Below are 15132 nucleotides of genomic sequence, written 5' to 3' on the forward strand. Positions count from 1 at the left end.
CCCGCCACTCCCTGGGGGTGTGTGCAGATGTGTGGGTCCCAGCTGCTCCCTGCCCCCCTCATTGAAGCAGGTGTGAAGGGTTACTGCCCTGGGAATTGCAGGGCACCAGTGGACATGGGGCTGGCTGGAGGCAGGGCAGGGGCTGACAAGAGGTAGGGGCTGGCTGCAGGCAGGGCAAGGGGTGCGGGGCTGGCTGGAGACAGGGGTGTGTGGGGCGGGCTGGCTGCCTTCAGACAGGGCCGCAGGAGCGTGTGGCAGGGGTTGGCAGGGCTGGAGACAGAGGAGTGCAGGACTGGCTGGCTTCAGGCAGGGGGGTGCGGCAGGGGTTGGCTGGAGACTGGGCAGGGGGTGCAGAGCTGGCGCGGGCAGGGGTGGGGGGGCTGGCTGGCCTCGGGCAGGGCCGCAGGGGTTGGCTGGAGACAGGGCAGAGGGTGCGGCAAGGGTTGGCTGTGGGCAGGGGGTGCAGGGCTGGTGCAGGCAGGACAGGGGGGCGGGGCTGGTGCAGGCAGGACAAGGGGTGCAGGGCTGGAGGTAGGGCAGGGGGTGCAGCAGGGGCTGGCTGCGGGCAGGGGGTGCAGGGCTGGCTGGACACGGGCTGGCTGTGGGCAGGGCACAGGGTGCAGCAGAGGCAGCTGGGAGCCCCAGGCCCTTTAAATTGCCCCCTGGGGAAGCCGGGCCACGTCGGTACGCTGTACCGGGGCTTGGGCGCGGGGCTGGATTCAGTGGAATTGGTTGAATTGGCCTAAAGCCAGCCCTGCAGCCAGAGGTGACAGGCCTTCCCCTCCCCCACCCCATTATCCCTGAAGATGTCCAGTAGCAATGGCGGTTGGCAGTTGCACAGGTGGGTTCTGGGCACGCGCACCCACTCCTCCCCCCCCCAACGCTCGCTGCGATTGGCTCCCGGTGACTGTGACTAGACAAAGAAGGCGCCGGGAGAGCGCCGCCGCCGGGACAGGCGAAGGGGAAGGGCCAGAGACAAGCCAGGAAGGGGGGGGGCAAGCTGACATACGCAATTTCCACTTCCGCAAGCGGTGACGACGCACACATACGTAGCGCGCCGCGCGAGCCGTCCCCCGCCCCAATCTTACGCCTGTAGGCGCAGCGCGAGCGAAGCTGGCGAGCAGGGGGCTCGAGGCGGCGTTTCGGTTTCGCTCAGTGAGTGAGCGGCGCGCAGAGCCCAGCGCGCGCCACAACCATGAGGCGCAGCAAGGCCGAGGTGGAGCGGTACATCGCCTCGGTGCAGGCCGCGGCCCCCTCCCCCAAAGAGGTGAGCGGCCCGCCGGTGTCCCCGGGTGATTCTGGGGCTGGGGTGGTGGCTTGTTCCCCAGTAGCGAGGGCCGCGGAGCGGGGCGAGTCCATCGCATGGGAGGGGGGGTGCCTGGGTCGCTGCTGGGCGCGTTCTGCTACTGGTGCCCCTTGGCGATGGAGCTGGGGTGAAGGGACTTGGTGCCTGCGAGGGGCGGCCGGGGCAGGGTGGCTGTCCCGATCCGGCACCGGCGGGGCCCCACGGAGTAGGCCCCGCCCGCGCCAGGGAGGCTGGAGGGGCAGCGAGTCACGGGCCGTGTCTGACAGGAGCCCGGCGTTCAACGCCGCTGCCTCGGCCTGGTCTCATTCGGTGTGGGCGGGGCCCGCCTGCCTCCCTCCCTATGTGGGCCGGTTGCAAACGCCGGGCCCCTGGCTGTGGGGGCGGGGCTGTAGCCAAGGCTGGGAGACGAGCGTAGCAGCCGGGTCCCCCTGACTCTAATGGAGACGGGTCTGAGCCATCCTCTTGGATGTGAGCGCTTTTCCTTCAGCCCTTAGACCTTCCCTTCGCGGTTGAGTTGAGGGAGAGCGATGGGATCGTGCAGGGAAGCTCGTCCTGCTGCTTCTGCTAAGCAAAGGATTTAAGTCGCTAATGCAATGCTGCAGATTTGATTTGTCTGATAAACACTGGTATTGCTATCAAAGAAAAAAACCCATGCAATTTAGCTTTCAGGGTTATTAATTTGTAGGGCAGTAATTCAAGGGCTCAAACTTTTTTTTCACAAAACTTGGATCACATTTTAATAAAAAGTGGCTGACTTATCTCCCTGCTTGATCATGGGCTTGTAACATCCCCATTGCTACTACCACAATTGTTTACATGGAATTAGCTAAGAATGCATTACGTTCTTATCTGGTAATGCACTTTGGAAATGAAAATTATAGCTAGTTCTATGTCACCAGTTATCTCTCTGCAGACCCCAGAAGATGCTCTCCAGATCACCAGTGGTCTAAACTGATATAGTTTAACATAGGCATTTAATTATGAAGAGCTAGAGGTCAGTCTAATGCTTAAAACCTAACTGTTAACATTTGTTCTGTAGTTTTAGTCTGATCAGTAATTGCTCTATGTTGCAGTGGCAGGAAATTTAACAGTGTTATATACTACTTCATAGGCATATCTGTACGTTTAATATATAATAAGCTTTTTAGGCAGGATTTGTGCCCAAAACATAGGTACTATCTCATTGAAATACGCATGCAGAGATTTTGTTGATCGTGGAAGTCATAGGATTCAGATGCCTTTTACAACCGAGACAATGTCAACAAATCTACTCAATTTAAAAGTTACACCTACCACCTATTTGTTGTTACATCACACTTTTTTAAATGTTTGCTCCTGTTCACTGTGTGAAAGACCCACACATAAACAGGGAATGCTGACTTTACGTGGGTAACGTTGTAGCTGATTGTACAGTATGTACACAAAGTAAATAATGGAAAATAGATACTTCTCATTCTTCCTTTGTCCTGATCTTCTGTATTGTAAAATTAAGAAGGGACTGAAATTAACTATCCCTTGAAATTGTAAAGAAATGTGGCTCACCAGACCTTTTCAAACTTATCAAACACATTTGTCCAATAACATAGTATTTATGGAGAAGATTAAAAACTAAACGTTTCTTATTAAAGGGTAAAAAAAAAAAATGCATGCTTTTGTTCAAAAATAAATAATCTTTGTGCTGAAACACCAAGAGAGAAACTTAATATCTAGTGTGTGATGTGAGAGAGTTGAGGGATTGGAAATACACCGGACCCCCACTAGAACGCAGGATTCGGGATCCATGCGCGGTACCTGTTAACGTGAGGACCGCGTTATCATGACTACCAATGTAAATAATTACATTTGGGCGCCATGGCTGCGACCGCGTTCTAAAAGAATTCGCACTATATAGGCGCACGTTCTAGCTAGGGCCTGCTGTAGTGCTTAGAATGTAATGGGTCATCTTACATTTGCCCCAGATCTTAAATGTGATTAAAGTTGTATTTTTTCTTTCTTAAAAAAAAAAAAAATAATTGTGGTTGAGAACTTAATAATACAAACAAACCAAGAAATTCTAACCGTTCTTAATTTGATCATTACCTGTTAGGTTCACTCCCTCTGGGGTACCAGGCATTAGCCACTGTCGGGTAGACAGGATACTGGGCTGGATGGACCTTTGATCTGACCCAGTATGGCCGTTCTTATGTTCTGCCTTCATAGTTCATCCACTTTTCACAGAAGCACTCAGTGTCCAATAAAACCTTGTCCCTACACGCTTTATAGATAATTTTTTGGGTTGTCTTTATTTGCTGCAAATGCAGTGGTTCTCGAGCTGTGGTCTGTGGACCACCAGTGTTCCTCAGAGCATTTGCTGGTGGCTTGCAGAGATCTGGCTGGTCACGTGATTTTTGACTCTCCTTGTTTCCAGTTCCTAAATTGCATTAAAGAAAATTTAAAAATACATTGAATCTTTCTAGTGTCGCGCACTCTCGTAAGCAATTTCTGTAGCTGACACAGGGATGTTTCCCAATTGTGAATATGGGAAGTGATCCATAATGCAATCTTTTTGTGAACTATTAATACATTTGCGAAAATGTAAAGATTCCAGAGCTGATGCCAGTATTTCAGAAATAAGTTACTTGGACTTCCAGTAGAAATATGATAGGATCTTAGCTTGGTTTTGTTAGCATTGATGGATATGCTTTTGGAAGGAGAAGTACTTGGCCCTTTCCAGTTGGTGCCATGTTAGAGGCTTGCCAGTAGCTGATGGCTGGACCCAATTTGCATGTAAAAGTCCAAAACTTCATTATATCTAAAACATTTATTTCTACTTCTGTCTTCCTTGATAGAGGAGTAGAAATTAATGTTGGCTGAATTAATTGGTGAGGAAAAAAAGAGCAATTATCAGTTGTTTCCATACCCTATAGGCACATTGTTGTTTGAGCACACAGATTTTTTTTGGTCTGTGCTCCAAGGAGCTTACAGTCAAACAAAAACAAAATAAATCCCAGGGCAAACTTAAGAGGGGATAAGCTTTTGCACTAAATATCCTTTTAAACAGAGATTGGTATCTATTGTGGATTTTCGCTGTGACTTTGGCCCCATCTGCTGCTTCTGGCTGTATGTTCTGAACCATTCTCCTGCAGGGTCTTACAGATGAAAAGGGTGTATGTTTGGTTTGTTTGTTTTTTTGCTACAGTTCCAAGTAAAATTAAGTTTGTAGCAAAAAATACAAAAATCAAACTTAGTGTTAATTAGCAATTCATTTATTTTGTCATTTTTTACCCCCTTCTTTTTGGAATGATTTCACCAGTGTCATTTATTTATTTCCTCCTTGCTTCTCTGCATCTTTCACCTCTTCTGGTTTTACTTTTTTCTTTGAGACTTTTCAGAGACTTCCATTTTATCTTTTTATCTTATTCATTTACCAACAACCCTTTTTTTGAAGTGATACTCGCTCTCACTAGAAGGTCTAGAGGTGGATTTTTTTTCATTATCCCATCAGTGTTGATCCTCCACTTAACCAAAATGGGTTGCTACAGAAATGATAAGGTGCTCCCTCATCCCCCTTAATGCCTGATTTTGTAGTATCTGCAGGTGCATGTCACCTCTATTGGTCCAGGGAGAAAGGATCTTGAGAGTCACAAGCTGATGCTCTGCCATTAAATAAAAAGATGTAGCCTGACTGCTTTTTCTCATCTCTCATCCTTTTTGTTACCCTTCATCTCTGTTTTCTTCTTTCTTTTCTCAAGAAGTGCCTGTTTCTCTGTTCCACAGGAGCTAGTCAGTTTCACTCATGTTCCTGCTCCAGCAATACTGTATAGGAGCAACTGAGGCACAAGGATGATCTTCCACTGTTAGAGATACAGTGGGTGGTAGAATGGAGAGAAAGTACTTTTGGTTGCTTCTCCCTTCCCTTGCAGAACATCTGTATTAATATTAGCTCACAACTATATCTTTGTGGCACAAGCAGAAATTTCCCCTTTGGGGAGAACTATCAGGGAGTAATCAAGAGTAGTGTAGTTTGGGAATACTATGGGATTCCTATGCCATATTTAAACATCAGTGTTTGATGACAGACCTGTTGCAGTGTATAATTAAAAAAAATAATCCTCTCCCTACTGGTGGATGGATGCATAACAAGCTTTTCTAGCAGCAAGGGTATTATATTGTGGTGCTCCTATTACAACCAAGTAGTGAATTTCTCTGGTTCACTAGGTAGCCTTAATTTCCCAACTGTATGCTATCTGTATGGTATTAGGTCTTTCTCTACAAAGATGTTATGGGGGAGAATATTACAGACCATAATGAAAAACTGGACTAGGGTTGATAACTAATGTGTCTGAAGTTTAGTCACTTAGTACAGTATAGGTTAACTGGGAACTTTGTCTAAGCCATTTTGGGTCAAAAATATAGATGTATTATATATTTTAAGCATATTTATCATAAGTGTTTTTTCCCCTCCAGAAATCAATGAAAGGATTCTTTTTTGCTAAACTCTATTATGAAGCGAAAGAGTATGAACTTGCTAAAAGGTAAAGTATGTGTTGTTCTGTTTTCCAAAGAGCTTTACTGCTATAGAAATTAAATGGATACTGGAATTGTTACAAAGCAATTTCTGATGCCTACTACTGAATGATCAAAACTGTTATTTCCAGACAGTGCTGATAGCACGTACTTGATACAGATCCATTGAATCACTAATGGGGAAACCTGAAGAAAAATTGGAAATGGGGGACTGAAAAGTGTTCTTTATTCAGACAGCTGTCATTCAAACAGCATAGCGGAACTTTATCTTTTAGTTTCCGTAAGTTACTGTTTCTAAGGCTAGGTCTACACTACCCGCCTGAATCGGCGGGTAGAAATCGATCTCTCGGGGATCGAATTATCGTGTCTCGTCGGGACGCGACAATCAATCCCCGAATCGACGCTATTACTCCACCAGCGGAGGTGGGAGTAAGAGCCGTCGACGGGGAGCCGCGGAGGTCGATTTTGCCGCCGTCCTCACAGCGGGGTAAGTCGGCTCTGATACGTCGAATTCAGCTACGCTATTCGCGTAGCTGAATTTGCGTATCTTAAATTGACCCCCCCCCCCCCCCCCCCCCGTAGTGAAGACCTGCCCTAAGTGATTCACAGACACAAGTCTCCCGTATTTTAGACACACATTTGCTGGCAAACAGGTAATGATGGCCCATATCAGAATAATGTTGGTTAATTTTTTTATTTTTATTTTTTGAGGCCCCAGAACAGATACCTGGAACTAAACACTCTGCTTGCTCTTTACCCTCGTAGTGCAGAGCACCAGTGAACTATGTTACGTTGTTTGACCGTCTGTTTCAGGTTTTGTTTCAGAATTATTCATTACATACTGACATGGTAACTGCTTTCTTACAGGTACATATCTACTTATCTTAATGTTCAAGAGAGAGATCCCAAGGCACACAAATTTCTGGGCCAGCTCTATGAAGCTGAAGATAACATAGAAAAAGCTGTGGGTTGCTATAAGGTAGGAAGTAAAAGTGATCAAATCAAGTGATTCTTGAATTATGGATGAATCCCAGAAGGGTTTCTTGTCACTTCTTATTTCTCTTTCCCAGCTTAAGTTACTAGAAAGCCTCAATTTTATAACCCATGAACCTCAGCACATGCTAAGTTAACTCTGGAAAAAAATCTTCTACGAATTGGAAAACATTCTGGCATATCTGTAGAAAAGCAGGCTTAGGTCTGAAATTAGTTCACCTAATGTGCATTATAAAAATAATTGTCATGAATCATACCAGTGATTGCTCTGGTTCTGGACAATGGCTATTATTTCAGGGACAGGTATAACTCTCTGCTCACCCTCCCTCAAATGAACAGTTAAGAAGTAACATGCCTATGGGGGAATATTTACTTCTAACCTTGGGTGATTGACTGGCTTGTGTTCTAAAGCATGAGGATTTAGTCCTTATGAACTTTATCCTATCTAATGTAACTGGATATTCATATAAATATCTAGCCCTTTAATGAATTGTAATAAGACTTTTAGCTCAGTTTCTTGCAGCACTGAGTTTGTGAGACAGCTTTTTGTGATTCTTGTTATATTTTCCTCTCTTTCTCTCTCTCAAAATGTGTATTCTCTTCCCTGGTGCTGTGTTAAAGACCAGCAAAACCAAAGAAGGAAACTAACTTGCTATCCCTGGGAAAACAAAATTGACTATGGTCAGTACTGTCAAATGCACAAATTAAAAACATTGAAAGAAATAGAGGAAATTCTTCACCCGATCTTACTATTGATGCAATATCTATAAGTGTAAAGAAAATTCAAACAGAAGTAACTGTATACTGTATCTGTCCTAGAGCTGATGTTTAAGAAACCCTACCATTAACTTCTTCCCACACTGAAAATTGATTAATAGGGAGTTTAGGCTGGTAGAATACTTTTCAAAATAAGGCATCAAGTTTGCCCTGGGATTCCCTAACAGGGTTCCCTATAACTTTATGGTGTGAATTCCAATTGCTAGTAAACTGCATTGCAGAATCAGGACCAAAACTTGTTGGTCTGACTTGTTCCATAAGCATATAAAAGTGTAAAACTACCAGCATACGTTTCTTCACCTAATAACTTTTTGAAAAATAAGCTTATTACAAACATGTCCAAAACATCTTGCATAGTGTAGTACTATAACAGATTTTTGAAGCTGCTTTCATTGAACACTTAAAACTGTAAAAGTATGTACTGATGAGTATTGCTGAGTAATCTGAGTAGTTTTTTTGTTCTGTTTATCTAGTTATATGCTGAAATATTTCATATTAACTACAAAAAATAACAGCTGTTTGGTTTTTTTGTGGTGGTGGTGAAATATTAGCGTTCAGTGGAGTTGAACCCAACACAAAAAGATCTTGTACTGAAGATTGCGGAATTATTGTGTGACAATGATGTTACAGATGGAAGAACAAAATACTGGGTTGAGAGAGCTTCTAAACTCTTCCCCGGAAGCCCTGCTGTTTACAGACTGAAGGTAAACTGAAATTTTGAGGTGTGCTATAATCACTAAGTTCTAACTTGCATGCAGTTATTTTAAGCTAGGGCCAAGACAGATTGGCCTGTCCATTCCATCTCACCTCTAGCTTTTTTGGTTAGTCTAAATCAGTGGTTCTTAATCTTTGTGGCTCAGGAACCCATTTGTATACCTTGATGGGTCAGTGGGTCATGACAGGCCAATGCTTCTCTTTCCCACAGGGGTCCATCACGGGATGGGGGCAGGATTCTTGGAGCTAAGTTTCCAGATAATCCAGCCAGATGTGAACAGATGGGGAACACCCCACTGGCACCTGGGGGAGGGCAAGTGAGTTGAGCCATCCTCCAGAAACACACAGCCCTCTCACATGGCCTGGGGGCAGGGGGGCGCGGAAGGTAAAGTGTGGAGGGGATCAGGGGGCCTGGAGGTGAGGTGGGGAGATTAGGAGGTCTGGGAGTGGAGTGAGGAAAGAGTTGGGGGTTCAGGGGGGAAGCGGGGGGGGCAGGAGTGTGGGGGGGTGCAGTGGGAGGGTTGGGGGAAGGATATGGGGGCATAGGAGCCTAGGGGAAGGGCAGCAAGCTGATAGTTCCCAAAATACCACAGCCCCCATACATGCCCCTTGGTGAGCAGAGGGTAAAGTGGTGAGGGGATTTGGAGTCCTGGGGCAAAGTGGGGAGTTTGGAGGACAAGGGCCTATGGGTGCAGTGGGGAAACATTAAATCTTAATTAATATTAAGTCTTAGCAAATTATACAAACTCTCATTTCATATATAAATGTCAATATAAATAAAACCTGACATACTCTCAACCATTTGGTCTATGCATAATCAGGTTGCTAAGAGTAGGGATAACAAAGGAAACTGTCCTGTCATGTGGTCAGTGATTAAAAAAAAAGTTGAAATGGAAAATGAGATACTAAAAACACACTGCCTTTGTTTTTAATAGGAACAGTTATTGGATTGTAAAGGTGAAGATGGATGGAATCAGCTTTTTGATCTGATACAATCGGAACTCTATGCAAGACCAGATGATGTCTATGTAAACATCAGGCTAGTAGAGCTCTACCGTTCAAATAAAAGATTGAAGGATGCTGTGGCTCACTGTCGAGAGGCAGAAAAGAAGATTACTATGCGATCAAGCTTGCAATGGTGTTCGTGTGTTGTACAGACACTTAAGGTTTGTTAAATCCATACTGTGGTTTTGGGAAAATCTCTTGTGTTTTCTATACTAGGCTGGTTCTTTAGTGGAACTAGTGTCTATCCTCCAAGTAGTTGGGGACTACGGGACAGCACAGGGACTATGGAAGAGTTCTCTTTTTTTTAAAAACTAAACTCCACCAAAACAAAAGGAGGTACAACACACTTCAGTTTACTCTCCATACTTTATTACATTTGATCTTAGTGTTTATACATAAGACGGTTGGGTTTGTCTCTTGAACAGATTTGGCGTAGCACTTCAATCTTTGGTAGAGAGGCTTTGTTGCTGGAGAATCTGGGGGAGAACTGGATGTTAAGATCCCACCTTGCAAACCGGAATATTCTGTGAATGTAACTAGCATGCTCTAGGGGTGGTACTATTACCACCCAAGAAAGGTGACTAAATTATGTCTTCTAATAAATCTTTTCTAGGAATATCTGGAATCTGCACAGGACTCAGAGTCTGAAAAAAGTATTTGGAGAAACACCAACAGAGATCTGCTGCTGGCCTACTCCAACCTTGTGATAATGACACTTTCTACTAGAGATGTTCAAGAAAGCAGAGAATCACTTGCAAGGTACTATCTTCATCACATTCCTACTGTAAAAGACTTCTGAGTAATCTCTTGTCAAGGGGTGTCATTCTGTGCCATGGAGCATCAAACAGACTTTTCTTTCAGTGTACAGGTGGTTGAGGGAAATGACTAACTTTAAAAACAACTCTGTAGTAGTCACTGAGGCTGGTACCTCTGTCCTGTGTTATCCTGACTGGTGCTGTGCATCTGCCTTCAGTCTGCTGGCTGCTAGGCTGGAACTGATGCGTATCTCTTCACTTTAGTCTAGGCTTGAAGACCCAGAGCAATATTTTTCCCATAAGCTTATACACAGGGCCGGCTCCAGGCACCAGGCAACCAAGCACATGCTTGGGGCGGCACTTGGTAAGGGGCGGCCACTCTTGGGGTGGCAGGGGGCAGCGCGGCGCAGCGCGGCATTCCGTGGGGGGGGCGGCCTCCGGCGGCGCTCAGCACGGCGCTCGGGGGGCGGGGGTTCCGGCGGGGTGGCGCTTTTTTTTTGCTGCTTGGGGCAGCAAAAAAGTTAGAGCCGGCCCTGCTTATACATGGTCCCTTGCTTGTCTCTTATCTAGTAAGAAAGAACACTTCATAACTGTACAGTAACCAATGTGTGTCTTCATATTGCTCAAGCAGCATAGGTAGGGCCCTACCAATTTCACGGCCGTGAAATAGGCCTTTCCCCATGAAATCTGATCTCCACGAAATCAGGCAGGCTGGGGAGGGACAGGACTTGTCCTTCCCCTGCATGGCTGTTATCGGAGGGAGATCAGACCCACCTCCACAGGCAGAGCAGAAGAGGGTGTACCATCCTCACTTCTACGCTGCAGCAGCCCCAGAGTTGGGCTCTGGGCTGCCGCTCCTGCCGCAGCTCTGGGCTGCTGTTCGCGCTCTCTCTCCCTCCCCCCCCCACCCCCAAGTATTGCCAGGGCTGGGGGATGCATGGGCTCCAGCTGGGGCTCGGGACTGCCATCCGCTGCAGCACCAGCTCCTGCCCAGGCCACGCTCCAGCTCTGGGGCTTCTGCTCCCTTCCCTCCACCCCTGGCTTCTGCCCAGGCTCCGGATGCTCGAGCTCCAGGGCTTCTGCCCCCTCCCCAGCTCCGGGCACCTGGACTTGGGGCTGCTGCATCCCCCCCACAGCGGCTCCAGCTGGGATTCGGGGCTTCCACCTTGCAGCTCCTGCCTGGGCTCAAGGGCCTGGCCTGGGCCTGCCCCCCTGGGCTCGAGGCTGCTCCCCCCCACAGCGGCTCCTGCCCGGCTTAGGGACCTGGGCTGGGGGCTGCCACTCCTGCAGCTCAAGCCGGGACTTGGGGCTTTCGCCCCCCACAACTCCTGCCTGAGCTCCAGGCTTCTCCTCCCCCGCTGCCCCCAATGGCTCCTGCCCAGACTCAGGGCTGCTACCCCCGATCCTGGCTCCTGCCTGGGCTTGGGGATTCAGCCCCTGCAACATCTGCAGGGGCTCGGGGCTTCCACCCTATGGCTCCTGCCAGGGCTGGGGTACCCATTTTTCAAAATGTCCAGGGCCCCTGGGCACGGGCCCCATGGTCCCACGCGTTAATCCACCACTGGCCCTGACTAGCAGCTAGGAGCCCCTGGTTGGGGCACTCCCAGCAGCACTGGAAGATTGGACCTACCTCCACCTCCAGGAGCCTCCTCCAGCTGCAGGAAACTCCGCAGCTGCTACCTTCAGAGCTGGGCTCTGAAGGCAGCACAGAAGTGACTAGGGCAATCCTGCAACCCCCCGACAACAGCTTGTACCCCTCCCCCCCCCCGCTTGGATCGGGACCCCCACAGTTACAACACCATGAAATTTCAGATGTAAACATCTGAAATCCTGAAATTGACCAATTTTAAGACCCTGTGGCTGTGAAATTGACCAAAGTGAACATTTGGTAGGGCCCTAAGCATAGGAGGACATTTCATCATCAAAAAAGACAAGAAAGGAAGCACTTATCAGCTTGCATACAGTGTTGTCTCAGTGTCTGGTGTAAAAGTTCTTTAGAACTAAATTGCACTTACTTCAGTGTGTGAATATTTGTATTTGAACCTCTCAATTCATACAGTATCCCAGTAGCAAAATTGCAACCATTGTTGAGATGACACTTTTTCCTTCCGAACTCCTGTGATGTGTTAACTAGACTTGTCAAACAAATTTTCCCTATGGTCTGAAATGTCTCATGCTTTTGGCTCAGGCATCTGAAAAATTTAACTCCCAAGAGCAGCCAAGTAGATCTTTATCTGTAATTGTTCAGTAGATGGGTAAGGACACTGTAGCTGGAGACTTTTTTGGGAAAAGCATTAGGCTTAAGGAACTTGTGAATAGTCAGGTATTTCTGCTTGGGTGAGAACTGTGCTTGCCCATACTCAGTCATCTTTTTCCTTAGCTCCTTTATTACCTGTGCAGTAGTTAAAAATTTGAAAGGAAGTTACTTTTAAGAAAAGCATGTAGTTGATTACTTAGTGCCTGCTAGGACACACAAACTATAGGATTGGAAAATATTGCTTGACAAGGGGTAGGCCATATCTTTTGGACTGCGTTATCTCCTCTAACTTTATGAAGCAAAACAGGTTTGGGTTGGTTAGCAGTCGAATGGGTGGCCAGCTGAGAAATACATAGTGTCCTGTGCTTTTTGCTGCTGTGATACTCTCTATTACTACATAGCCTCTCATCTAATAGTATTTCTTGGCAGTATTATCTGTAGACCCATTTGGTTTGTTGGGTTTTTTTTTTCCCTGCCATCTTATCCCATGGGGCTTGAATGAATACATCTGAAACATTTCCAAAATGGACTATGATCTTGTCAGATGACTTAAAGAATGTTTTGCCCTAATTAGCATTTGGGAAACCTTCCAGGAATGGAGCTTGTGCAACATGTGCTTCAGGTACCAGACTGTAGCTGCTACTCAAGTTCCTGCAGAACCACCTCCTACATTTAAAAGTCTAATGCTCAGATTTTTCCTGGCTTTGGTTAATTCGGATCATATGCTCACTTGGTTCCAATCACCTTCTGCATGTCCCTTTTACCACCACTTACTGTTTGTTTCATTCTAATCTTGCCCCAAATGATTCACTCTTCTCTCCCCATCTCAACACCCGCTTACGAGGTGCAGCCATGTCTCTTGAAGAATTCCTTTTATTTTTGAGGCAATGCCAGTGGGAGAAATGACTCAAGGGGTGCGTTGGGGGATTGTGTCCTTGCTAAAGAAGTGGTTTTGAGAGTGGGGGGACAAGATATCAAAGCATAAGATTCACTCATGGGAGTAGAATGTACTTAAAAAAACAACTTTAGAGCATTGGAAACTTGAGATTCTGGTGCATCGAGCCATTTGATTCATTATCATGCAAACATACTAGTTCAATAATCTTACTGACATAACGACAAGTCTGAAACCACTGGTATACAGTTGTCCCTAGTTTTAATGACTTTTTGTTTGTACTATAGTTTTGATCACGCTCTTCAGTCTGTGAAACCATATGTGAATGGGAATGATGAGCTGTCTATTACATTCCTGGAAATGAGAGGTCACTTTTACATGTATGCTGGAACTCTCTTGTTGAAAATGGCCCAGCACAGTGAGAAGCAATGGAGAGCTGTATCTGAACTGGCAGCTTTGTGTTACCTTATAGCTTTTCAAGTAAGCTGTTTTCAGTTTTTGTATTATTATGCATTAGTTGATATAGAACTCATTTTTATTTTATTTTGAACTGTAGTTCTCAGATGAGCAGCACTTCTATGTACATGTCTTACAGCTGTTAAACAATATTTTACCACCTTTCAGTTTGTTGTAGAAAATCTGGAGTAGGTGAGTGCATGTTTTATCTCTTGCTCTTATCAGAAGTAAGGCTCTAATGGGTTAGCATTTTTATCACCTTGGATGTATCACCTTTGCTCTGACTACAGCCATGTACCTGCCAGTGTAAAATTGGCCCCAGCCTTGAGGAGGTACAGATCCTTTTATGTGTTTGCCCCACACCCAGTGTGTTGTGGACACAGCAGAGAATTTGGGCCTCAATCCTTCACCTTATTAAATCAAAATATCTCCTTCCACCTTGGCACCTGTAATCTGGGAATAGTCTGTATTCATGCCAGCTTAATCTTGCTATTAATTTACACTTCCCAGAGATGTCTAGCAAAAATACATACTTAAATGCTAATTAAGAAGAACTTTTTGGGGGGCTGGAAGGTGGTGTCTGGTAACTGAAAAATAGTAACTTGCCATGATGATATTAAACTTTCTTCATGTTCAATAAATTATAAATTTTGGATTTTTTATTTTACTAACAAAAAGCTAGAGGGGAGTTTAACTTTTGAAGCAGTAACTTCTTGGTTCCTGACTCTTGTGTAATTCCCACCAGGTCCCTAGACCAAAGACAAAACTACTAAAGGCAGATCAAGCTGGACAAGATATGCTGGAAATGTTAGCCTGTGATCGACAGAGCCAGTCTGGTAACAAGAATATTAATTTCAACTGTTTAAAACAAAACTAGTAATATGTTCTTTCCCAAATGGTGTATACAAGAGATGGGTTTTTTAGTAATTTGAAATTTATACATAATTAAACATTTTGCTGTTTAAATTCATGAAAAATGTTCAAAGCTTCAAGTAGGTTTGTATAAAAAGCAAGTCTGATCATGATACACTTAAGTTCCCATATCTTCCTCTTAACTTAGCACTCATTTTTGAACTGTTTCAACGTTCTTAAACTACAGAAACTCTTCTTCACATTTTTGAATAGATTATAAAACTTTTGAAGTTGCTACCTCGGTCTCCTTAAAATCCTTTCTGCCGTAGCCCCTACAGACACTACCTGTTATGCCCTGCTCCTATTTTTATTACCATGTCTTCCTTCCCCATCACACCATCTATTGTTTCTGAACCACCTTTTTCTTTGTCATTAATCTAAATTGTGAATTCTAGGCTAGGGACTGTGCTGTAGGAATGCATTGTGGTTAAACGACTTTAGGATGAGGTGCTTTTCAGAAATTTCCTTGCTCTGGAAGGGACCATTCTACTTAAGCCATAGCTATTCATATTGAAGGTAATTCCAGGGCCCCCGGAATACCAAGAATTATGGCTTT

General features: G+C 45.4%; 1 protein-coding gene across 1 annotated transcript in view; it reads left to right on the forward strand.

Annotated features, from left to right (window-relative positions):
• Nucleotides 1–1092: 1092 nt before the first annotated feature.
• Nucleotides 1093–15132, forward strand: part of RGPD4 (RANBP2 like and GRIP domain containing 4) — a 65697-nt gene continuing 51657 nt past the window's right edge. The window contains exons 1-8 of the mRNA XM_065405691.1: nt 1093–1267; nt 5753–5820; nt 6680–6791; nt 8134–8286; nt 9232–9462; nt 9915–10060; nt 13496–13688; nt 14410–14500. Coding sequence (XP_065261763.1) covers nt 1196–1267; nt 5753–5820; nt 6680–6791; nt 8134–8286; nt 9232–9462; nt 9915–10060; nt 13496–13688; nt 14410–14500 — 1066 coding nt within the window. The 5' untranslated portion in view covers nt 1093–1195. The remainder of the gene's footprint in view (nt 1268–5752; nt 5821–6679; nt 6792–8133; nt 8287–9231; nt 9463–9914; nt 10061–13495; nt 13689–14409; nt 14501–15132) is intronic.

This window comes from Emys orbicularis, chromosome 1 (assembly GCF_028017835.1).
Source record: "Emys orbicularis isolate rEmyOrb1 chromosome 1, rEmyOrb1.hap1, whole genome shotgun sequence".
Classification (NCBI taxonomy): Eukaryota; Metazoa; Chordata; order Testudines; family Emydidae; genus Emys; species Emys orbicularis.